The sequence below is a fragment of the Carcharodon carcharias genome, chromosome 15 (genome assembly GCF_017639515.1).
Source record: "Carcharodon carcharias isolate sCarCar2 chromosome 15, sCarCar2.pri, whole genome shotgun sequence".
Lineage (NCBI taxonomy): Eukaryota > Metazoa > Chordata > Chondrichthyes > Lamniformes > Lamnidae > Carcharodon > Carcharodon carcharias.
The window spans coordinates 133424908-133452174 of NC_054481.1; the positions used below are offsets into that span (position 1 = coordinate 133424908).

General features: G+C 39.5%; 2 protein-coding genes across 2 annotated transcripts; one reads left to right on the top strand and one right to left on the bottom strand.

Moving 5' to 3' along the window:
* Positions 1 to 1038: 1038 nt before the first annotated feature.
* Positions 1039 to 19863, bottom strand: LOC121288485 (trypsin). The gene is made up of 6 exons (XM_041207023.1): positions 19799 to 19863; positions 14267 to 14325; positions 6481 to 6631; positions 6220 to 6361; positions 2453 to 2719; positions 1039 to 1188 (listed from the first exon to the last, which is right to left on the bottom strand). Exons 1-6 carry the CDS (start codon positions 19861 to 19863, stop codon positions 1039 to 1041), a joined length of 834 nt encoding a protein of 277 aa, XP_041062957.1.
* A 988-nt stretch (positions 19864 to 20851) lies between these two features.
* Positions 20852 to 25566, top strand: LOC121288486 (trypsin). The gene is made up of 5 exons (XM_041207025.1): positions 20852 to 20912; positions 21360 to 21507; positions 21605 to 21749; positions 23700 to 23966; positions 25417 to 25566. Exons 1-5 carry the CDS (start codon positions 20852 to 20854, stop codon positions 25564 to 25566), a joined length of 771 nt encoding a protein of 256 aa, XP_041062959.1.
* The last annotated feature ends 1701 nt before the right edge of the window (positions 25567 to 27267 follow it).

Below are 27267 nucleotides of genomic sequence, written 5' to 3' on the forward strand. Positions count from 1 at the left end.
TGGGTTGCCTATTTTTAATAAATTTGAGGTCCAGTTTTGTCTGTATTTAATATATCATGACAACACTGTTTTCTTTATTATTTATACTATTGGCAGGATGTTGTGTTATTTATTATTGAGACTGTACTATAACTCCATGTATGATTATTGTTACCGTTTGTTGGTGGAAATATTAGGCTTCAGCTGAGCTGCATGAGTCTGGGGGAAGGAAGTTGACAGTCGGTTGAAGCTGAGGCTGCTTTGGGGAGCCAAACAGGTTTAAACGTTAAGGGTAAGTGAACTGTAAAGTTGTTAATAATGAAATCAGAAGGCTGAGGAGGAGTGGAGAGTCAACAATGGGCCAACGAGATTAACCCAGGGGTCCAGCAGAGGAATATAGTGAACACTAGCAAATCCTGTATATCAGCAGAGAAGAGGGGAGCAGTGGGAGTGAAACCCAAAGATCAGTAACAATGCAGGGCAGGGAGTCGGGGAGGGGGGCGAGGTAGATCCATGTGATCAGTGCAATTGATAGGGAACAACAACAGGAGCTTGCTGAGTTTGTCTAACCTAGTCCAGTGAAAGAGGAGCTGAAGGATGTGGAGTTAGCAGTCACAGGAAGCAAGCAGAAAGCAGCAAGGGAACAAGACCATAATGTATATAATTGGATTATGCCTAAAACACTGCCCTGCTCTTTCCCAATAAAGAAAAGGTTTGCCATCAATTTTTCATGAAGAAATTGTGTTTTGAACTGACACAAACAAATTGACCTTTCTACAAATTCCTATGCAGAAAATTTCTCGTATTAATTATTCACTCAATTGGTGTCAATCCTGCTCAACATAATGTTTGTTTATAATTGGAGGGAAATTGATGGTTATATATTCAATTAAGTAAAGTATTGATAGATGGTTGAATAATTGATAGTTATATTAATTTTGACCCCCAAACAATAGAAAGTTGAATTATTCTGGAGAGCTAACATAAGCAAAAGAATAACTGGATGGTATCTAAATTATTTTTTATAAGTAACCGGAAATGGTAAATAGCTGACAATTCTCAAAATCTTCTTATTTTATTTTTAATCCACCTTATGTACTTGCCTACTCTGGTGTATACACCTGGGTATTTGTAATGTGCACAACTGATTCCCCAGGACACAATTCCTTGAATGACTCCATCACAAATCAGCGGTCCTCCAGAATCACCCTGCCAGAATGGAAATGAAGAAATGAGAATCAGTGAAAAGGTATAAAGAATTTAAATTTGATTTTAGTCACTTTTCTGTGGAATTTCACACAGGGAGTCAAAAGGAAATATAGTCTTCAAGTGAAGCGAAGTTGAGGGCAGATAATTGTGCTAGGGCATTTTCAAATATAATTCAATGATAAAAGCAAAATACTGCAGATGCTGGAAATCTGAAATAAAAATAAAAGGTGCGGGAAAACTCAGCAGGTCTGGCAGCATCTGTGTCGAGAGAGATGAAGTTAATGTTTTGAGTCCATATGACTTTTCTTCAGCTCTGAAGAAGAGTCATATGGATTCGAAACATTAGCTCTGTTTCTCTCTCTCTACAGAGGCTGCCAGAGCTGCTGAATTTTTCCTGCATTTTTTGCAGGTATAATTCAATCCCTATTTTAAAGCCACATAATCTGTCCTTATTATTTATACATTTCCAATTGCTGTGTGCACATTTAGAATGGAGTGTAAACCTGGCATGCTGTAATTAAACCTTCCATACAGTACCATTACAGCAGGAAATACCTTGAAATTAATCATGTACAGTCCTCTCGATGTTGGACTATTAATTTAATTATAAATCTTACATATGAATGCTCGCATGGCAAAGATTAAGTAATATTTAATTTCTATTTAGCATTAATTTAGTATTTAAAAAGATTCCAAGTTTTTTTCCTTCCTCTTGTAAAGGTACCAACTCTCATTATGACATTGCACCGGCTGCAACTTTTGCTGTGGGGCACTTTAACCGAAACAGCAGAGCTCCAGTGTGTCATGGCTATTCCTTCATGTATTAGCTCACAAAGTGAAAGCTGACAGGTTACTTAAGCTGTAAGTTGTCATCAGAACTAAGTGATTGCTCATCCAATGTTCACAATTGCACTTTTTTCAATGGAGGTTAGAAATCCCAGATCATTTCCTCCTTCCTGAATGAGCTTAATCGGAATATTCCATGGTTAAACACTTTACATTTGCCAACATGGAGCTGCATGCTTTTCTGCCCAGGAATTTGAAGCATACATTTAAACTCTAGCTCTGCTTTGGGCCATGTTAATGTGTTTGAAACCCCAGAACAAGCTGATTAAATTTATGACACAAATAACAGCCTTTTGAATTAATTTGAATGACTGCATCACAATGTAAAACATTCTAGAAATAATTCTGACTGGAATACTATTGTGTGAAGTGACACTAATTAGGAGGTCAAACTTATCAAGTTACAATTATTACATACCTGACAAGAGTCCTTGCCTCCTGTTCTGTATCCTGCACAGAGCATGAAGACATGCACTCTTCCACCATAAGAAGAAGGTTGATTGCACTTATAGCGAGGAATAATTGGAACCTTAACAGCCATAAGCACATCCGATAGGCTATAACTGTAAACAGTGGTGACTCCCCAGCCAGAGACTGTACATAATGTATTTTCAGGCACAATTTTATCGGTAGCTGGAATTGTGATAGGACTGATGTAGGCATTCTGTGCTGCCGGCCTATCCATCTGATAAAAGAAAAGTGTTACATTTGATACGTGTACAATAAATTTGCTAAACAGATTTACTAAAATTTTGGTTTTCACAATATCAAAGTTCATGTTGAAATGTTATTTTGTGCACATGTAAAGAATAGTAACCCATTTATAGTCACATCTGCTTTTGGAACCCATGCAGACAGACCCCCATAGATAAGGTTCTGCAATTCATTTTAGATGCCTCTCTAACATACTCCTTGATAATGTTTAATCAATAGATTTTCAGTTTGTTATGTGAAAAAGGCATATTTGTCTCTGCCAATGATTTCCTCTCATCCTGTATTAGAATATTTTAATTGCTTACTATATAAGCCCATGTGGCAGCACAGCTCCCTTCACACCCACCTTTCACCTGAGAATCTTTCTTCACCCACATCTGTACCTGCATTCAGCCCGCAAAACTCTCAGAAAATATTCGGTCCTTACGTGTACCCACTGTCATACCCATTATAGTCCGCATTCTGTTAATTAGGCTTTATATAGAATTACATAGAGCTTTACAGCACAGAAACAGGCCATTCAGCCCAACAGGTTTCTGCCAATCAGTTTTGTGGCTGTAGGTAACATTGGTTTCTGCCTGTCACTACACGTAGGAATGTTGTAAATAAGCACAATAACATTTTCTCTGGGCCATCACTCATTTGTCATTTTAATAAAAATAATGTCCAAATGAAATCTTCTCATTTGTCTATAGTGTTGCTGTATATAATGACAAGACAAAATTTTTCCCGTTGATGTCCCAAACAAAATGTATTTTTCAGCAGGGTAATAGACAGCAATTGGAATTTCCTTTCCCAATTTAGGAATGCTTCAGCCAATTACAACAATATTTACTGTTGCCCTGGCTGAGAAAAGAGGGCAGACATTGTGCAATCCTGCAGGAATAAGGCTGGAATTCTGAAAGCAGGAGAGAACTGTAAGTCACTGGGTTTCAGCCTCGATCAGAAGGTTGGAAAAAAAGTTCCAACGTAGGGTCACTTCCTCTGGTTTGCCCGGTCTACACTTTCACAGAAGTTTGGAATCGTATTGCAAGAGGATTTGTGGACAGGAGTAAAGGTGTCTTGCTGCAAACATATAGAGCCTTGGTGAGACCGTGCTTGTAGTATTGTGTACAATTGTGGTCTCCTCACCTAAGGAAAGATGTATTTGCCATAGAGGGAGTGCAGCAAAGTTCACCGGACTAATCCATGGAATGAAGGGATTGTCATATGAGGACAGATTGAGGAGACTGGGCCTTTAGATTAAATATGTCAAGGAATATGGGAGTAGTGTAGGAAAATGGCATTGAGGTAGATCAGCCATGATCTAGTTGAATGGTGGAACAGGATCGAGGGCCAAGTAGCCAATCCCTGCTCCTATTTTCTATGTTCCTATGTACCTGGGCTACTGAAGAAATTGCCCTAGTTTTGACTCTGATTGGCCCTGTTTTATCTGCATTTATGGAGAGCAAAGCTAGGTATTATTGTGCCTTGACCAGGGAGGGATTAAGGATCTGCCAGTTTGAAAAAGAGAGAATTGCATTTATATGACATTTTTCATGACCACAGGACATCTGACATCTGGAAATGCTTTGCAGCCAATCGAGCAGTTTTGAAATGTGAAACACCCAATCTGCAGTTGGCAAACTCTCATAAATAGTAATGTGATAATGATCAGATTATCTGTTGCAGTGATGCTGATTGAGGGATAAATATTGACCAGGACATTGGGGAGAACTCCCTTGCTCTTCTTTAAATAGTGCCATGGGCATTTAGTGTACACCTGAGAAGGCAGTCAGGCCTTGGGGTTTAACATCTCACCCAAAAAAACACTTCAGACAGTGCAACACTCCCTTAGTACTGCACTGGAGCATCAGTGTTGATTTTTGTGCTCAAGTCTTGGAGTGGGATTTGAACCCACAACATTCATAGAGGCAAGAGCTACCAACTCAGCCATGGCTGACACTTAGAACTCCTCCTCTCTGATGTGCAAATGGACCTCCACCATTACGACAGACACCATGAGTGCATCGATGCAGGTATGGGGCGCTTGTTCCTATTATTTAAATGATCCTGTCCTTGGGACACAGTCAAGTGAAAGGAGGAGGCAGAAGTTCCATTCTCACATCATGTCAAGGGATGTAACAGAACCTCTATACTTGGGCATCCCAGGTCTGTCTGACTCAGTATCATACTGAGCTGCGCACTTGCTCACAGACTCTTCTTGTGTTTCGACACTGTCATGATGATGTGTGGTGTGCATGTGAACTATTAATCTTTAATTTCATGGTCTGGTCAGATATATATTGAACTTCTTTAAAAGAATGTTTGCCAAGCGACGACGCTGACTTCAAAATGGCTGCAGAAGTCACCTACAAATTGGCCAAGTCCGGAAACTTCTGAATGTGGATTTGCCAGGAGACATAGCTCTAGGCAGTTCCCCTGATGGACTAGACACCTGCCCACCTGCCATTGTCTAAACTCTCTACCAAACGTAAGGACAATGGGTCACTAGGCCTTCTGACTATAGAACCTATCTGAGACATTGAAGGGCCAACAAAACATTATGCAAGGAGGGTGCTAAGGACCCCTATCTGCTTCAATGGCATCTTGATAGCTTTGACAACGTGAGATCAAAGCTCATTTTGTTAACATGGATCACCCTCCACTGTACCAATAGCAACTGTTACATGACTGAAACCCCCTTGTGAAAAGCTGTGATTATAAGCTTGTCTGTGGGTTACTGTAGTGGAAGAAGAAGTCTGCAAATGGAACAGTGACACCATTTCTCTCCCTGCTGTCTCAAGTTCAGAGCCCTATCTCTGTTACATTTTGGAATACATCAGCAGAGAAAGAGAAATTGAATCGAAAGGAACTGTGCCAGCTTATATCATACTGGGGTCAACAGACAGGGAAGTTCTGAAGGACACTTCAAAATTCCAAAGTGCCGATTCCAGGGGGAAAGAAACAGGGACCACAAAGAAGTGGCTTAGCCATGAACACCAGCAAAAGACTCATAAACAATTCTCTCTTTTTTTTTTGCCTTTTATCATTGAATCTTAATTTGGCTAAAAGTTAACCTCCTCTACTGTATAACTTATAATTTTGCATGTTTGTGTACGTGTGCTGCAAAGGTCAAGATGTGTGTTTATTTAAAAAAAAATAATATCTTTACTTGGTTGGGTTTTTAACTCAATAAAACCTGACCCCTTTGTGTTCAACTCAAGAATGCCTGTTGGGATGAGTTCTTTGCAATCAACATGTTAACGGTTAAATACAGACACTGAATTGATACCTTAATTCTTATAAATTACAAAAAATCCTGTTACGACCAATGGAGGAATGGGAAAGAAAGGGCAAATCCTGGCATGTGCCCTCACCAGGTCGTAACAGTATATCTGATTTTACATCCACTTTTATCTGTTAATGTAACCACAGCAACACTGTGCCAATGTCATTTGCTGTTTAATATTACACATTCATAAAACTTACTTTCAAAAGCATGATGTCATGTCTGAATGTTGCAGGTTGGTAAAAAGGAAACATAGTAAGTCTGACTACATTGTAGAATTGTTCATTGCCATCTGATCTGGATAAACTATGTTCACCCAAAACAACTGTGATGAGGTACGGACTAGAACACAAGAAAAACCACAGTGACAATAACGAGCTTACATTTTAGTTTTAAAACATTTTATAATTTACTTGTTAATTTAAAATGGACATTGTAATTTATATTCGTAAGCAACCTACGGTTTCACACAATGGGCGGCTGACAGGATCCATCTAGGGTTAATTAAAGTTCCGCTGCAATAATGTACTGATCTTATCTGCAAAGAAGCTTGATACGGAATAGAGTGAGGGACAACTTCAGATCCTCCAATGATCCTGTCTTCAGCTGAACCTGGGAAAAGTAAGTTTTTAAACACTTATTAAAGGTGAGGACCTCAAGTTCTATCTGAAATAATAGCTTCAACCAGTTTATAATGTTATGGGATAAGCCAGGAGCCAAAATTTAAAAGCAACATTTGAGAAACAAATTTTTCCCTGAGGACGGCGCTGCTTCAACAAATAAATAGCCTGCAATCCATCTCAACTGCTGCAACCTATACTCTAGACACAATGTAATACCTAATTAAACAAACTAATACATAAATATAGAATTTTAAAGACATCCCGAAATAGTACAGATAAAATAAAACACTGCTAGCAATCTGAAATAAAGATAGAGAGTACTATAAAATGTCCATTAGGTAAATCAGCATCTGAACGATATGTTAATGCTTCTCAACAGAATGGATGGAAATGCCCCCAAAAATAAACACTAACATTTCACTTTCAGGTGCTGATTCCAATGAATGTTAAGAAAAAAGAAGCAATTACACACTGATCATATCAATTCAAATCCTTGCATTCAGATTTGTTGCTGAATATTGTCAATTTTGAGAACATCATACTTAAAATTCTGGTTGGCATCAGTAAAAACACATTCAAAGCTGTTGATCCGAATGCATTGGAAAAGCATTCATTGGAATCCGGAGTGAAGATCCCATGGATGAGGAAGCCATATCAACTCTTATACTCCATGGTTAGTCCCTCACAGCCAGCACTGTTATTAGAGAACCTTGTGTCAACATGAACAATAAAGAATAAATTAATCTGGAAAGAAATCTAAGCAATATCCATTGTATCCAGCCTTGCCTCCTGTATTAAAAGTGTGTACGAATAGAAATCTCTCAATTGAAACAATATCATTTTTGATGCTCATTCATGACTTGCACAGCTTGATTTTTTTGGCAAAGATGGTACTCACTAAACTGCAAATTCCAACAGAAAGGAGTGGTGGAGGTTGAAGCGGAACTTTAGTTCTGTTCGATGGGTTTGGGTGAGCATTTCAAACACATGTCCAATGCAGGGGGTGTTGGGGGGAGCGGGGACGTTGTGGGGGGAGGGGGGAGTATCACTGTTCTATGCAAAAAGAAGGACTGGTACCCCATTTTGTTGCCAGTTACTTCACAGGATCAAAGTTCCCAGTGTCCCCAGGAGACCTGAGGGGAGGGGCCTCGAGTGGACCTTTAGACAAGATGTCCTTTAAAAGGCTCACCAATATTTAAGTGGATTTGGTAGTAGGGATCCTCCTATCTGATTTGTTGAGAAGAAGAGCCCTTAGGTAGGGGTGCCATGCAGGTCCAGTTACATGAACGGTGCATGTCCAAGACTGGATAAGGAAGGGGCAAGCTGAGGTCAGAGCAGTGAGCTGGAATAGAATGGTGGGTAGTGGGATGGACCAAGATTCCTGAGATCAATGCTGGGTGACATGGTAGCCCTAAAATTTAATTGACTGGGTTGGGGGCAGCAGTGTGAACGACATGAGAGAGGATAACTGTGGTCAGATATGGACAGAACATATCCTGATGCTCAAAGCAAGTAGAGAGAGGGGAGTGGCAGACAGAGTGGGAAGGTGGAGGAAGCCAACAACTTTGGACTCATATTTAAACATGGCGACTGTTGGGAGTTAGTGACAGCTGGTAGAATTAGCAAGAAGGATACTGGAGAAATGGGGAGCGGCCACTGAACAGTGGGGAGTGGCCACTGAACAATGGGGAGTGGCCACTGAACAATGGGGAGTGGCCACTGAACAATGGGGCGTGGCCACTGAACAATGGGGAGTGGCCACTGAACAATGGGGAGTGGCCACTGAACAATGGGGCGTGGACACTGAACAATGGGGAATGGACACTGAACAATGGGGAGTGGACACTGAACAATGGGGCATGGACACTGAACAATGGGGCGTGGACACTGAACAATGGGGCGTGGCCACTGAACAATGGGGAGTGGACACTGAACAATGGGGAGTGGCCACTGAACAATGGGGAGTGGCCACTGAACAATGGGGAGTGGACACTGAACAATGGGGCATGGACACTGAACAATGGGGCGTGGACACTGAACAATGGGGCGTGGCCACTGAACAATGGGGAGTGGCCACTGAACAATGGGGAATGGACACTGAACAATGGGGAGTGGACATTGCATACAGTGGAAGGTAGGGTAAGAAGGAAAAATTGCAGTTGGATCCCATGTCCTGGAAGCCACAGCTGGGACAGCTACTCTGCCACGTAGCTTGAATATTCAACGAGGAGGACTGAATCAATGCTGTTAGCAGTGTCTAATTGCTGGTAAGAAAGTATTAGGTTAAATACTTAATTTCTACTTAGCTCTTGTTTAGACCCCTGGTTCTGTTTTCTCTTTTTAATTTTCCATTAAGAGGCAATAAATGTTGCAGTCTGGAATTTTCTGTAGGGATATAATTGGCTACTTACGTTAAAATGTTTGTTTGTTACAGCAGTTCTGCTGACTGAACCATCCTGTCAGTCTCATTAGCATTTACTGAATCATTAAAATCAAGTTAATCAATCTGCACCTGAAGAAGGAGTGGAACTCACACAACATATTCCTTCTTTAAGTATGAAAATTAAAGTTTGAAGCCCCTTAACCAGGCATGGGGTTTAAGAAAATACAATTAGAGAAGATTTCCAATTCCTAAACTGTGAAAGTGCATTCAGATACTAAAAGTGCAGAACAGGTCTCAGTGAAGGCAAAATTTTAAAAATTGCTTGAAAAATTCACCATTACACACCAGAAATATGCTTTCCTTTCCTGTTGCATAGAGAATTATGGATTTGATTTTTAAAGGATGCAAATTGACAGCAAATTCTGACTCCTTCATTCTCTCCCCATTTTGGTTTCGAACACCTTTTTGAAAAATTTCAGTGTGACGCTTGAAACATGCATAGTTGTGAATCAGAGAGAGTTGTATAAGAAAAATGTTGCAGTAATTAAGTTACTGTTGATGTTTAAGTCATTTCATCATTGCAATAATGCTGTTTTCAGCATCGTAATATATCAGCTCTAAAGAAACTGGATGACTTGAGCACGTTCTTTTTTCTGAGTTTGTTAGCTGTGAAACTGTCAACATGAAAGGCTGGATATTTAACTAGTGCCATCTCCACCGGAACCTAGAGCAGCTTCAGGTCATGAGATCATAAGGCAGAATTTTGCCCTTGGCTGGTCAGGCAGGGGCAGTCAGGAAGCCGGCTGCTACCCGCAATCGGCACCAGACTGCGATTTCATGCTGACGGGCCAGTTAAGGCCGGCCTAGTGTGAAACACGAGCGGCAGTGCTCAGCGCTTCCTGTGCGGGTGGGGGGAGAGGTGGGTGGGGGAGGAGGAAGAGCCAGCCGAGCATGAACTTCATGCATGTTCACGGGTGAGCGCTTCATAATCTCCCTGAGGCGCAGAGCTGCTTCAGGGAGATGAAATGCTGTTTAAAAAAAGCAAATAAAGAATATAAAAATGTAATGAAACACGTCCCCTTATGAGACTCTGTAACATGGGGCTGAATTCTCCACCTGTCGGGGGGGGGGGTTGTGCGGGGCCGGGCGGTAGCTAGTGCAAACCCAATTAACACCCCTGATTGGGGGAGTGCTGCCATTTTATGTGTGCCCGCCCGCTGAGTGAAAATTTCTGCCCCTAGAATTTTACAGCCATCGTGTTTGTGCTGACTTTGTGAAAGAGCTAATCCTTCGTCCTGTTCATTCCCCTTCTCCATGTTCTATTACATTTGCTTTCCCAAATATTTATTCCTTTTCCTCCTAACACCCACCATTGCATGGGATTCCCTATACTAAAAAAAAGTCTCCCTGCATTAATTCTCCTAGATCCTGACATTTCTCTGCCCCTTTAAAGTTTTACCATTTCATATATATTTACTCCCTCATTTTTTCTTTCAAAACTTAACATACCACATTTTTCCATGTTAAATTTCATCTAACATTTATCTAAAGGCACATAAAATACTCTTAGCAGTTCACTACACTTCCTTATTTTGTGTTGATTGCCTTCTATAACCAAACCCAGCATTAGACTCAATACTGGCTGCTGGCAGGGATCACTGACATCCTTCCAGTCCATAAAACATCCATTACCCACTATTAATTACCTTCTCACCCTTACACACACATTCCCATTAATGCCACATTTTCAACTGTAGGAACAAAACTCCTCATCAAATGCCTTTTGAAAATCCATATCCACAACATTCACAGCTTTTTCTTTATCAATGCATTCCACTATTTTCACAAATGATTCAACTAAGTTTGTAAGACATAACTTGCCTTTTACAATTCCATGCTGTCTGTCCTTAATGAACACGTGTTTGTATGTGAATTTATTTTAATCCCATATTGTCACTTCTAATAGCTGACTCTATACTGATGTCAGATATATAGACACCTGATTTATCCATTCCTCTCCCCTTTGGTATAGAAATATTGCATTGGCCATTCTTCAGGCCTCTGGAGAAACTTCAACATCCAAGGATGATTAGAGTCAGGGTCTTTGCTATTTCTTCACTGGCTTCCCTCTACATTCGAAGATGTCTGGCATCAGAGACTAGTAAGTTTCAACATTTCTGCAGTCCAACTTCTTTAGCTATTGTTAACTTATTTAATTACTCCAGTTCTTGCTCTTGAACCCTGCCATCTTTACGATCACACCCTTCTCTGAAAAACAAGGGATAGTATTGATTTAATGGTGCCACTATTAAAAAGCTTTGTCCATTTCATGTGTTTTGTGCCCAGGTAATAAACATTTCTCTTTGTACAACTCACCCAAAAATTCAACCGATATCTTTGCCATTCCTCTATGAGGAGAAGCTAGTTGATAGGGATGGTTTCTGGGTATTGTCACCGGGAAGTGGCCCAACTACTTGTATCAATCAAAGTGGTGATGAAAATCAGGAAGTTTCAGGAACAGGTCAGTGATCCACCTTGTTGCTTACCCAATTCATGAAAATGAATATTACCTCCTCTCTGAGACTGAACCTATTTTTTTTACCTCATATTTACAATGACATAAATAAAGAAACAAAAACTGTGGCACATTGACAACAATGTTGTCAGGATACAGTTATATTCATATAAAAATATTTCTACTATTTCCAACTAGAAGGAGAGTGTTATGTATATGGCAATCTATGTCCCTGTGCAGCAAGACCTGGACAACATTCAGACATATGCTGACGAGTGGCAAGTAACATTCATGCCACACAAGTGCCAGACAATGACCATCTCCAACAAGAGAGAATTCAATAATCTCCCCTTGACATTCAATGCCATTACCATCAATGAATCCCCACTATCGACACCCTGGGGTTACCATTGACAAGAAGCCTAACTGGACCAGCCATATAAATATTCTGATTACAAGAGCAGGACAGAGGCTGGGAATTCTGCATTGAGTGACTCACCTGCTGACTCCCCAAAGCCTGTCCACCAAATACAAGGCACAAGTCAGCAGAATGCTGGAGTAGTCTCCACTTTGAGTGCAGCTCCAACAACACTCAAGACGCTTGACATAATCCAGAACAAAGCAGCCTGCTTTATTGGCACCCCACCCACCAATTAAAACATTCACTCCCTCCACCACTGATGCAAAGTGGCAGCGGTGTGTGCCATTTACAAGACAAACTATGGCATCTCACCAACGGTCCTTTGTCAGCACCTTCCAAATTCGCGACCGCTACCAGCTAGAAGGACACGGGAAGCAGACACATGCGAACACCACCACCTGCAAGTTTCACTCCAAGCCACTCACCATCCTGACTTGGAACTATATCGCCGTTCCTTCACTGTCGCAGATTTTCACTAGATGCCAAGGACTTGCAAAGGGAAGCTCCTTAGGACTGGCTCTATTCTAATGGAAGGTGTGCAACTTCTAAAGAAAAATCACCATTTTTTGATCAGTTTTCCAGCAGCAAAATTTTACAAAAAAGAACGGCTTTGTCTGAAAACTGAAATCTTTAAGGCAATACGCTTAGATCCAGGAAAGTTTGCAGCACCTTCAATGTCTGTGGTGCATTTTTGTGGAGTCACCATAATCTTCTCCTCTAACTTTATTTTCTTTTCTATCAATGCTAAGTTACATAAGCAATATTTTCAACCTTTAATACTTGCTGTGATGAGTGGAGAGTCAGGTTTTAAAATTTAGCAATTTCCCAGCAATCCAGCCTGTCAGCTTCCTGTAAACCAACATTTCTCTTCCTTTTATCGGAATAAATTGGCTCTCGATTTAAAAAGCTATCTCGATTAAGGTGATGGCTTTATATCATACCAGTTACCATTGAAACACCTTTTCAGTCCAAATAGTATATTAACCATTTTAAATAAATGAACTCAACCCAAAATGTTATTTATTAATAATTTCAAAGCTGCCTTCTTCATTCATTATATACTTCTTTACAGTATAAAATTGCAGAAATTACAGCATTGATGGAAGTGTTTGCTGTATGGTATCCATACTAACTCCTTAACTGATGTTCGCTGCTCTAATCCCATTCCTCTGTCCTTTCTCCACTTATTTATACTCTTCCTTTTTAAATACTTAGCCAATTCTATTTCAACTGTTGCAATCACCTTTACCTCAATAGCCACTTGTCATTAAGTATTTTGTTTCCTGATAACTGAGTCTATATGAAAATCAGTTTCTACTTTCACCTTAAATCCACGAAGTTATCAAACAGGATCCTAATGGCTCAATTATCTGGAATGAACCAAAATCACAGAATGATCCTTTGTTGAATTCCTGCTTCAAGGCTGATGATCTCAGCCAGGGTGACAGTCCAGGATCCACAGGCGGCCCCACTATCCCTGGAAAATTCAGCTTGGTTTCCATTCTCACCTGCTGAGTTTTTCCAGGTAATTCTGTTTTTGTTTTGGTTTTCCATTCTCATGATTGCTATCCATTGATGTAATTTGGTGAACATTGACTGATAACAAAGAACAAAGAACAAAGAAAAGTACAGCACAGGAACAGGCCCATCATATTGCTTGTCAACTAAAACATTTTGCACTTCCGGGGTCCGTATCTCTCTATTCCCATCTTATTCATGTATTTATCAAGCTGCTTCTTAAACACCACTATCGTACCTGCTTCTACCACCTCCTCTGGCAGTGAATTCCAGACACTCACTACCCTCTGTGTAAAAAAACTTGCCCCGCACATCTCCTCTATAGTTTTCTCCTCTCACCTTAAATCTATGTCCCCTAGTAATTGACTCTTCCACCCTGGGAAAAAGCTTCTATCTACTCTGTCCACGCCACTCATAATTTCGTAAACTTCTATCAAGTTGAAATAACAGGGCTGTGCTGGGTTGCCATGGGCTCTGAGGTCAAATAGCCCACTGGCACTTATTGATCAGTTTTTAAAAATTGAAGAATGGATGGTTGGGAGAGGTGATGGGGTAAGCTGCCTATGGGAACAAATTCTGACATGGATCAGCACCTTTAAGAGGACGAACAGGAAAAAACTAATTTCAACAAAGCACACACTACTATCCAAAACTACCCTGTTGAATAATGTGTAGGCAAAATCATTCAGTTTTTATGAATTCCATTATGAGTTTCACTTTTGTCACTCTGTTAATAAATTCAAAGTTATTCATATCAAAGCAACCCACGAGCTGACTCTTGCCTTACCTTGTACAATGCTCAGCAACACCAACTTCATATATATAAGGACTCCCATTCTGTAATATCTGTGATACACACAAAACAGAAACACTTAGTTGCTCACCCATGTAGCTTACTAACTAAAACACAACTCAGTGGTGCATTGAGTCATGCACACAGGCCTATCATTGGTCAAGCTAAGTTAGCTGAGGCAGTAGAAGCACAATAATTGGAATAAGATGGGGACAACAATAATCAGTCTTCCCATGGCTGCTCTCTGTTCTCTACCCAGTGACTTTTACTGGAAGTGTAGGTGTGTGCACCACTTGGAGGAATAGCTTGCCTAATCCACTTTGAAAGATGTGAATAGTAACACCTTAAACAAGGTACAGGAAGTTGTGTGGTGTCCAAGGATCTGTACACCAGCAAGAAGACACCACCTTCAGGAGAGGCAGGGAAGGGAGGGAAGGAAATCGGTGAGATGTTTAAAAAGTGAATTACCAAAATAAGAAATAAATAAAACTCATCCGTTTTCCCAAAACAATTTTAAAGCTCTAGTTTTTATCCAACAGGAGACAAATAAGAAAAATTTCATTTCTGAATATTCAGAATCGCACAAAATCCCTCCAGTACTGAAAAAGCAAATAGGAAATAAAAAAATAACAAGACAAGTCCAATATATTTACAGTGAACCGCCTTTAGTATGCTGACATCTAATTACATTATACAATTATATTCAGTTAATCTCTATTTCAATGACTTCTATGTTTTTTATGAGCTACGCATACCTTCAGGAAAAGGACGACAACCATATACTCAACAATCTGCAACCTTTGATCTGCCTTGGTTGTCACTCTAAAGCTAAAGCTGACAAGATTCATAGTTCTTTTCATTATATATGCCAGTAATATTATACTGCAGCATTACCAAGGTAATCCTATTGTAGATACTCTGGCTAAGCATGCCCGAGGGTAAAAGGAAAACAATTGGTCCCACATTAATGTACAATTTTCTGAACTAGTTCTAGAGTTACACGTCTTTTATCATCAAGTGTTAAGGGGGAAATCCAATGCCATTGTATTATTTTTGGAAAAATAAGCCATACAATGAATTTAATAACTCGGTAAAAACAGTTACAAATGTATAACCTTTACTGTAACAAATTATCATGACTTGAGATTCTTCTTTGCAACACATTCATGTCACAGCCCACAGTGACCACCTGAAGAATAAATATAATGCATGGTGGAATTTCAAACTCAAGCTGACTGGAAGTATGTCAATATGTTCCAATTCTTGAAAGTTCACATACAGCTACACCCCAAATTCTATCTTTCTATGCAGAAACCAAAATATGTTTTAGTATTATATTTAGTTACTTCAGTGACAAGACTTATAGAATGTCATTACAGTGTATCGTTATCCAGAAGGAAAAAGCAGTTCGGACCTGTAATCTTATTTCCCAGTTTTTACTGCTTTTTCCTTCTGGGTATTTGGCCATCATACATCAAGTATAATGGATTGTTATTAACTTTAATATCACAGAATGCTAGAGGCTCATTACTTTATGGAGGAAAGGCCATGTTTTGGAAGAGGAGGAACATTTGAAAAAAGAACTCAAAACAAAACTTGTTTCTCAGTGAGTATTTCGACAATGTAAAAGCCAGAGAGAACTGGCAAAATGAGTTGACATTTCACTAAGTTATTTTACGAGCTAGCTAGAAAATCTAGGCCACAGCCATTAACATGATGTACTTCAGTTCTGACAGTGCTTTTTAATTCAGCTCGCCAACTGCAGCGAACAGGAACTCCTCTTAGGCTATTTCCAGCTGATGTTACCATCACTCAATAAACAAAAAAGTTGCAAAAATATCAATAGACTACATTTATCTTCAATGCCCCTGGGCTAGGGAAGGGTTGAAACTCAACCAATGTTTCTGCTGTTGATTGCTCTCTGGTGAGTCCTGTTGGGCAGGTTTGGGTTTGGATGCAACATCTCCATGATTGTGCATTTTGCCAATACTCACTGCCCAGTGTCAGGTATGAGAAAGTTAACTTAGTCAACATTGCAGAGGCTGATTGCACCTTATGCAATTGTACCCTAGTATAATTCAGTGTCACCAGGAAAGGAAGGCAGAAGGTTGAAGGGAAAGAAAATAGATCCAGCAAAAAGACAAAGATGAACTAAAATAGGTGCTGAAGTTAATTCTCTGGAAGGGGAAACTGATGGTGATACTCTGTCACAGGAAAGATTAGACTGGGAGCCAGCAGAAAGAACCTGTTGAAATATTATGCTGTCTTATACACTCTTTGCATCTGTATCATACAAAAGGCAGACAGTTTTTCATTTAAAAAATTACCTAGTTTTAATTTAGTCTATTTATTGGGGGATTTGATCATTACAGAGTTGTTCCTGTACTCTATACATGAAGAGAGATAGAAGTGTGAATCAATGATTTGTTGAGATACCCCATATGTGAATCTGTAGCAATATGTCTAAGCTGACCACACGTTGTCTTGAATGAAAATAGCTTTGTTAAAGGGAGAAAGTCCACAACAAAATATTCAAGCAATTTTTTCCATTGTTGCACTTGGCAGATAATAAGAGTATTGGAAAATTAATAATGAAAGCATTTTGATAACATTTTGACAAGAATATCCATTCAACATCATTAAGATCTTTAAGATTATGGAAAGATCATAGACAGGCATAGAGAAGATGTTTTCACATGTGTGGGAGACTGAAACTATGGGTCTTCAATATAAGATAGTCACTAATACCAATCAGGAATTCAGGAGAAATGTCTTCACCCAGAGAGTGGTGAGAATGCGGAACTCACTACCACAGGGAGTGGTTGACGAATGTAACACAGATATGCTTAAGAGGACAGTGTAGTATAAGAGTATATATAACGTAAATGTGTGACTGAGTACAGTATTGCCCAGTGGTATGAGAGAACACATGACCCGCACCTATAGGTCAGTCTAGTGCTGGGCAGACCTGTGTGTACAAGCAAGCATGGAGACAGCTCTTAGCTTGAACCCTTCACTGTATAAATTTGTACATAGTTCTCATAGTTAATAAATACATACAGTTAACCTACTTAAGACTGCAAAGACTTCATTAACAATGGTATCCAACACCCTACAGCTGACAGGACAAACTTGAAAGGAATATTCTTCATGACCATTATTTCTAGCAATATTATAATTCATTCCAGCAGATCTCAGTTACAGTTTTTCATCAATGTAAACTAACGTACTCCTTCTGCTGTGCTTACACTGTTTCTAAATCAAAAGGTTAAATTTTGTAAGGTCTCTGCTGCTGGGCTTCACACCTCATAAGGAGAGACGGTGGCACAGTGGTAATTTCATTGGATTTGTAATCCAGAGGCTCTAGCTAAACCTCTGGGAACATGGATTCAAAACTGACCACACCAGCTAATGGGTCTGGAATTAAATGAAGCTACTGTCAATTGTTGTAAAAACCCATCTGGTTCACTCATGCTCCTTTAGGGAAGGAAATCTGCCACCCTTACCTGGTCTGACTTACATGTGACTCCAGACCCACAGTAATGTGATTGAGTCTTAACTGCCCTCTGAAATGGTCTAGCAAAACATTCAATTCAAGGGGAAATTAGAGATGGGCAACAAATGCTGTTCTTTCCAGTGACACCCACATCTCATCAGAGAATAAATACAAAAGATGACACCTTTAACAATGCAGTGCTCCTTCAGCACTCCCCTCTGAGAGTACAGTGCTCCCTCAGCACTCCCCTCTGAGAGTACAGTGCTCCCTCAGCGCTGACTCTCAGAGTACAGTGCTCCCTCAGCGCTGACTCTCTGAGAGTACAGTGCTCCCTCAGTGCTGACCCTCTGAGAGTACAGTGCTCCCTCAGTGCTGACCCTCTGACGATGCAGGCTCCCTCCATTCTCATCATCAGTCTCTTGAAATGAGGGTGACACCTGCCAAGCTTCATGATTTGTGTGTCTTCAGGTGACTACGCAGGCCAGCCCTGGAACCGCAGGTCTTTGGACAGAGAGGACAAGAGTTGCATTGATGATCAAGGATTCTTGAGGCAGGGCGCTGCTCTCTCTCTCCCTCCTTTTTTCATTGCTTCTCCACTCTAGAACCTATGTGGTTTGTTTCCTGCTGTGTTGTGACTTGTTGGATGAGGCACCACGTTTATGGCAAGATTCCCCCCATGCACTAATGTCAATTTGTCTCATTTTCAGTAAGGCCTTCAGAGAAACATTTGCTCTGTCCTCCTTGAGATTGAGTACCATCCTTAAGTTGTGAGAAGAAGCCAATTATTTGACATACAGGTGTAGTGTCCAGAACAATGGAGATGATTTCACATGATCTTAGTGGTGAGACTGGAGGAATTGGCTGCAGTGAGGGTAATGGAGTTTTTTTACTGTCCTCTGCCAGCCCTCTCCTGGATACGCACCTACATCTCCAGCCATTGTTATTGATGTAGAGACTTTAGAAATCGTTGAATACTTCTTATGTCTTGGCAGCTACTTTTCTCAAAAGGTCACCATTGAGTTGGAGATTCAGCACTGAATCAGCTGTGCCAGCATTACCTTCCAAAAATTGTGCAACGGGCTCTTCGACAACAGGGATCTCCATAGAGGACAAAGGTTTTAGTTTACAAAGCTATGGTTGTCATCCCTCTTCTATACGGCAGTGAGACTTGAGGTCACTTACCAAAGGTACTGGAGCATTTCCACTGGCAGCATCTCTGCCGGATACTTCTCCCTCAGTACTGCCCTTCTTACAGTGAAATGCTCCCTGAGGGGTGCACTCGAGTGCCAACCCACAATCTCCTGATACTGAGCCACTGCAGACTTTCACAGCTCTACACTAAGGGTGTCACTGATCTGATGGGTTTTGATAGTACAGGTGTGTGAAACTTCATGTTAGAAATGTTTCATTAACCAAACTGAAAGATCCTGCAAAGATACACTCTCAGTTATTAATACAGAGCAACAAGATGAACAAATCCCTATTTTTGCTTATTTGTTGTTAAATTGGCAATTATTTTTAATATAATTTTCTTAGCTCCATGCTAGGTGATGATTCTGTGGGTGATCTGCCTCCTCTGGTATCTAGCCCGAAGGGTCATTATTCACACAGAAACTGTAGCACTCAGTGTCAGCTGGCTAGTTAATCATCAAGGGCAGCAAATGGGAGTTTAATCTTATACTATCTTACTCAACATTCACTGCCATTTGGACCAAGGAGATAACATTCAGGAATGAAAGGGCTGGCTAATTTTTCCCTCCCTCGCCGGGAGATGGTGGGGCCAAATGTAATGTAGTGTCCTGCCTGCTGAAATCAGGTGACTAATCACAGACAGAGGGTCAAACCAGGGCCAAACTCATGCACTCACTCATAAACTGGCTGAGTCTAAAAATGGAAATCTTTGCTAAACAAGATGCTTTATCTAAAATCTACCTTGAGCTCTTAAGAACTCAAGGGAATGTTGATGTCGGTGCATCACTCTCTCCCATTCATTCTCTCACACACAGGCCCAGTCCCGTTTCCCATCTTACATTATGAGACTACGTGCAGATAAATGATTAGTCCTGGGTTTTACTGGACCATGTAGGAGAGCCATCATTCGTAGTCTTCAAAATATCAGTTCTTTTTACTGCTCTCAAAGTTGAATTCAGTGTTTTCTGTACCTCTGCAAACCCCCATTGCCCTGATTATAATAATTTCCTGAATCAAGTCAACATTTTGCAAAAAGATAATTTCTTCTAAGATGAAGTTTTTGAGATAAGACCTTTTTATGCTGCTTGATAGCTTTACTGCATTTAGTAATAACTGAACAGCTTAAACTAAGCTTGCAGTTCAAGCAAGGAAGCAAATTACCATAGTGACTGCCTGTGTTGCCTCGATGCTGGTTTTTCGAGGGTCGGTGTCATTTGCTGGTGCACTTTGACTCACATTGGTTGGAAAATGAGATTCACCATTGAATACAAACAGGAGGAAATCAAAGAGTTTGTCTACGAATGAATGCATTTTATTTAAATTGTCTTGCTTTAGCTTTTTTTAAAAAGTGTTTTCTAGCAACATAGGAAAATTCTTAAAACTTGATTTATTCAGTGATAATAGATGGGCATAGTTCAAATATAAAGCTCTTCTTAATCTTCAATAGATACATCTATTAATAATAATTATTATAATAGATACATCAATTCAGCCATTTGGAAACAATCATGCAATTTTCCTGTAAGCGGAACCCACCCTTTCAACAGTCGACACCTCTATTTAGTAACAGCTTACTTTAAACTTTTGACACACTGAAATAAATGGGTTGTGGCCAACCTTAAGCAATGTTAAAGTGGTCTTAAACCTTATTAATTTCACCTCCAGCAGGGAATTACAGCTAAATCTGATACATGTTGCTAAAGCCTGATTGCAGCTTTACAGATTTCCATTTAAACCCAATTACAATATATAGTGTTACAGGGGAACCTGCCGGGGGAAACTCAGTAACTGAATAAAAGAACACTTGCTATGCTAACATTTCTTCGCCTTTCCCAGTCAGTGAGCTCAGTATTAGACGAGGTGAGAGTTCTTTCTACCTCCATAAACACAAAATGAATGTTTCCAATGTTTACATATTGCTGCTGTCTTTCTTCAAATTGCCATCAGCATATGGTAAGTCTTTGTGCATTAACTTGAACTTTCATGACTCTCTTAAGTCACGTATGAGACATAATTGTTGTTTACATCCTAGCTTCAGCTAAGAATATTTTGAATGCAGAAATTATTAATTTTTTAAATGTTTTGTGTTACTTTGTCTACTGAAACTTAAGACGTGTAATATCAACTCAAGAAATCTGAGAAGCTACTATATACACTGGAGCCAAATTGCTCCTTATTTTCTGCACAGCAAACATGTCCAACCAAAGAAACTAAACTGCTGAAAGTTTAGATAGTCACTGGGAATGATAGCCTGTATAATAATATATCACACTGCTGTTCATCTTATAGCTTTCAATGCATGATTGCAATGTGATCTGTTGCCTTAAATATATCTGCTTGAGCCTTTTGGAATGCGTTCACATGATATAACTTGGTAGCTTTATTTTAACTCTTCCTAAGGCCAATCCCGGATTGTCGGTGGCTATTCAGTGTTGCCTCATTCCATCAAATACCAGGTTTCACTGAAGAGACCAGGAGGATCTCATTACTGTGGGGGGTCTCTGATCCATCGGCGATGGGTTTTGACAGCTGCACATTGCAATTATGGGTTTGTGGAATTCTGAATTAACAATATTCCATTCATAATAATGAAGGAGACTATATTCATGCAGACCTATGAAAAGTGTATTCCTGCTTTGTTACAGCGGTGCTGGGTCTATACAAATAGTAGCAGGAGAACATTCATTAACTAGATATGAAGGTACTGAGCAACTGTTTCATCCATTGAAGATCATACCCCATCCTCAATATGACTCAAAGAAAAAAGATTCTGACATCATGTTGATTAAGGTAAATGTCTAGTCCTAGATATCTGCAAGTATTGAACTTGAGTAAATGTTAAACTCTATAAAGTAACCTCAGTTTTCTCCTGCAATAGGAAGAAGCACTCAGAGGTAGGAAATCTTACTTGTAACTATGTATCTGCTGGAACAATAAATACTGACATAAAAATATCAAAACTCATTTGTTTTTTCATTAGAAGTGTATGTTGTTCACTCATCTCCAAACACAGCATTCCAGTGAAGGACTCCTCAAATCCCTTATTCAATTGGATAAATGAATTCGAACACAATAACTAAACAATTATTCAATTTATACCTAAAGAGGGCTTAGAACAGTTTGCAAAACTGTCCCCATGAACCAATCGAAATGAAGGAATGGATATCCAGTTCTGTTGACCTACTTAAATTGTAATCAATCTCTGGAGCCACATAACACGTTTTCTCCAGTGAAACAGCCTATTCAGAAAGTTTTTCTACTGATCTTCTGTACAACCATGGTTTTGTTTAAAATTAAAACTTATTATCATATCTCTAAATCTCTCACATTGGCAGTCAGCGACATTGGGATGAATGACCTAAACCAGGAATGCCAGTTTTTTGCTGTGTGTAATTATCTTATATAACTTAATAATGTGGACCAATTGTTGCCTTTACTCTTTCTTAACATTAAGATGAATAATGTCATTTGAACAACACTGATTGGAAATCTGAGCATCCACATAGTCCAACCACACTGCGCATATTTTCTTCTTGAATAATTCTCCAATAATTATTAATCTGCACATGAAAGTCCTCCCTTGAAGAATATACAAGATATATATGAGCAAGGAAAGAGTACCACACTACCTTTTCCAACTAAAAGATTTTTAAAAAACCTACAAAGCGTTATTTTACTGATCAGCTATTGCTCCTTCTGTAGAGGTGTTTCTCTGAATGTATGTAACTGCCTCCTTAGATGGCATAATTTTGAGAGGAAAGTAGCTATTTATTTTAATGGAGTCAAAAAGAGGAACATAGGAACAGGAGGAGGCCATTCGGCCCATCGAGCCTGCTCTACCATTCAGTTAGATCATGGCTGATCATCTACATCAATGCCACTTTCCTGTGCTATCCCCTTATCACTTGATGTCACTAGTGTCCAGGATACTCTTCTTGACTAATGTGAATATGATAGATCATTGGTTGGTGGTTCAAGAAATCCGGCAAAAATTGCCAATGATTTTTTAAAAATATGCGGTCTGGTTGAATGAAGAGGTAGGCTGCTGTGTGAAGACCAACACATCTGATGTTTGTGTCAGCTCCCAATCTGCCTGGCTAGACAAAGGAGGCGCTTCTCCCCACAATAAAATTAAAACATCCAAATAATCTGGGACACATGAAGGTGCTGGGCATCTTTTTCATGAACAAGAGCTTGCCAAATTTTCACTCTTTGGAGAAGGAGTTGTGCCAAAGGAGCGGTGAAGTAATTTTATCTGGATGCTGTCATCAGCAAGTCCTAATGGTGCAAAAGCAAAATACTGCAGATGTGGGAAACCTGACATTGGAAATACTCAGCAGGACAGGCAGCACTGGCAGAGAGAAAAACAGAGTTAACCTTTGAGATCTGTGACCTTTCATCGGTTCTGATGAAAGCTAATGATGACGTTTGATTTGATTTAAATTGGTGTTGTATGCTTGCAAACCACAGAAAAAGGATTGCTAAACACTTTCTTTATGAAGATCCTCTCTTTACCCGTTAATGGAACACTTGCCATATTTTAGGACTCATGCTGCTGTTAGTTCTTGACCTAGTTCTACCATTTCATCTCGGTGCAACTCTTTTCCCGGATATAAAATTTCAGGAGTGCCATTTCCTTTAATTAGCTAGACTAGAATGTATTACGATAGTTTACAACTAAAACATACTGGGCTTGATACTTTCTTTTCTGACTGAGGATGTCTTGTGTATCTAAAACAGCTCTCAAGACCTGCAAGCCTGAACTATTTTGTTGGAATTGTAGCCCTGCCTCATCAAAAAACACCGTTAGATGCAGACACGCTATGCCGAGTGTCTGGCTGGGGTTTCGTCAATCCAAATGGAAGGTTCATGCCAAGGATGTTGAGGGCAGTTAAAGTGCCCATTGTATCTAGTTCACAGTGTAACCACACTGAATCTTACAATGGAAACATCACCGCCAACATGATCTGTGCTGGATTCACTGCAGGAGGAAAAGATTCATGCCAGGTATTGATCCTTCACTCATCATTAAGGTATCAGTAAAGATTAAAATGTTGAGTGCCAGTACTTTCTATCGCAAGCGGTAATCAATGAACAGACTATAAGCTTACCATAGCACGTTTTATAAACTACAATAGGAATATGGACAGAGCTGAGCGATCTGGGTGGTGCAGTGAGTCAGAACAATATTCTTTCAGCTGTGGCACTTGGATTTGAATCCAGCCCAGACTAAAGAGGTGAATGCTTTTACTCCCTGCCAAGTGTAAGAACTGGCTTTGGGTATAAAACTGCAAACTGGCAGAGAATATCAAAGCATGAAGTTTCAGAGCCTACAGTGACAGCAAAGTGACTCCAATCCTACTAACATGGTCTTGGGAAACTTATGGTTGGAAACTATGGTAATCTCGTTCAAGAAAATCACAAGGGCAGTTAACTGAGCACAGTTCATGTCCTGCCTAAGAGCACCCACTCCTGTATGGCCCACTTGCACACTGCCTCAACCAGGGGACCTCAATTGTTAATGTGCTTGAATAAAGTCGATGAAGGATTTTAAAACCATTTTTGATATTTGATGGGGGATTTTAACTGTGAAAATGCTTTGGATGTGTCTGTTTGCTGAGGCTTGGCCAGACTTTGGAGCCATCATTGTTCAATGACCAGCTTTTGGTACAAGGTACACAACAATGTAGGGTCAAAGGAGGGAAATGAACTAGACCAGAATATGACATACCATGCGAAAGATTGATGGGGCAATCGCTGTAGCCTTTACATCCTTAGTTTTAATTGGTTCATGAACAGCCTTGGATTTCAACCAATGAAAACACATATTTCGACAGCTTGCCTTCAGGTACCATTAGGCACTGTAAAAACAGCTATTTATTTTCATAATTGCACCAAAAGTGCTTAGTAAATATTGACATCTATATCTTAGTAAGCCCTAAACTCACTTTTGACATTTCTCAATGAAAAGCCAACTTAAGTGATCTTTTTAAACTTGTAGTGTGTTTATTTCAGGAAATAGCTTTCTTTTACATGATTTCATCTACTATCTGAGAGACAATAACAACCGATTCATTTCTCCAACTAAACGCTGAGATATCTCTGACAAAAATGTGATATATTTAATACTCTCTCTGCGAAGTGTTATTTTATTGGGTTAGGTGGAGGTTAGAGTTTAACCTTTCAAATTATAAATAATTTCTGTCTTCTATCTTATCAGATGCAAATATCAAAATTTATAGGCCTTTGAATAAGCAAGCAATAAATATGATTCATCAATGTATTGCCACAGTTACTTTGACCAACAAAGAGGTTGTTATTATATTTGGCATTATTTAACATGTGCTTGAAATGGAAATTATTTCTATTATTGAAAGAGTTAGTAACTGTGGTTTATTTGGGAAATATTTAATTCATTTGGTGTCATTAACAGATATGCTCATATATTCCTTCACAGGGAGATTCTGGTGGCCCACTGATTTGCAAGGGCAGAATATACGGTGTAGTGTCCTGGGGGAAGATCTGTGGTGACGGGAAGTTTCCTGGGGTATATACAGCTGTGGCAAAGTTCCGTAATTGGATTATCAGGACCATCAAACAGTCATAAAGCAACTTGTTTATCCTTTACATGTAGTAATGACCATTTATTGTTAACTTCCTAGCAGTTTTATCCTGTGTCCAAATGTAGACAGACAGGACAAATTTTAAGCAAAGGAGAGTAAGATAATTGATTTCCTTTGGATTCAAAGAATCATAGGATGATGAAACACAGACAGAGGCCATTCAAGCCATCATCTCTGTGCCAGCTCTTTGGTAGAAATATCCAATTGATCCCACTCCCTTATTGCATTGAAATTACTTTTACAATTTGGGATTTCTGTTCCAAATCATGTATGGCAGACACAATTAGAACATAATTCTGAACATTTGTATCAACATGTAAAAGAATTTTAAATTTTAATGACTCAGAATACAGAATTTATTGAAATAATGCTGAAAGAGGCAGATCTGCATTTGATTGGCAAGGTTGCATTATTTTCATAGTTTTCCCTTCTAAAATGATGTGTATAATACTTTAATTTACAATTAACTCCAATGTAACTAATTGATTTTAATTTTGCTAACAATAAAATGGCTCTAAACTTGTAAGTATTTTTTATAGTCTTGAATAAATCTTTTTGCTGAATTTTACTATACTTGCATTTACATTTTTGTTTCAGTATACACATCAAAACTGGGTCTACTGAAATTGAATACTCTATATTCATGCTTACTTGTTAATGTTAGCTCATATTTAAGAGGGTAATTAATTAATATTACATAGGATAAATATTCTGGATTTTATTGGTGTTCATTATTTTGTTTTCTAATTTTCTCCCCATCTCCCCTGAAGGCACAGATTCATCTGGCAGTATAATTCCACAGTCACTGACAGCCCACTGGTACTTTACTCAATCCATTCTTCACAAGTGTATAAACAGGGAACAGTGACAGGATGCAATTTACTGGACTAGTAATCCAGAAGTCTAGACTAATAAATAATCTGTGAGATGTGAATTCTAATCCCACCACAGTAGTTGAACTCATTTTGATAAAAATAAATTTTAAAATGGTGGCATCAGTGATAATGACCAGGATGCTAGTGGATTTTTGTAAAAATTCATCTGGTTCACTAATGTCCTTTAGGGAAGAAAATCTACCGTCCTTAACCACTTTGGTCTATAGGTAAGTCCAGACCATCAGCAATGTGGTCAACCCTTAACTGCTCTCTCAAAGGGCCTAGCAAGCCACTCAGGTGTATTCAAGAAGGCAGCTCATCATCATCTTCTCAAGGGATGGGCAACAAATGTTGGCTTTGCCAGTCAGTCTAATCCCCATAAGTGAATAAAAAAGGGTTCAGCAATGTAGTACATCACATCTGAGCCTGATTCTGTCCTGTTGCAATGGGTATACACACAGTTTCCAGCAGGGGTCACTGGTGAGTGCTTTGCTCTTTCTGCATGCTCACAGTTTTGAAATTATCTTCTCATCGTCTCCAATTCTGACTCGTTCTCTCCAAGGTCAAAACTTCAAACCCTTCTCATTCTTCTCTTTAATCTGCAAGTCTTTAAAACCAAGCTTGTTCATTGCTTTTTAATTTACCTGACCTTCTCTGTGGAGGTCTCATGGTGCAGTGGTAATGTCCTGGATTCAAGACCTAATTGGCCACTGAAGGTGAGTCCATCACATGGCCAATCAGGTTGATTATCTTGCCAACTCATTCTTTGGGCATGGTACCTGAAGGAGGAGGGAGGAACCTTCTCTGCAG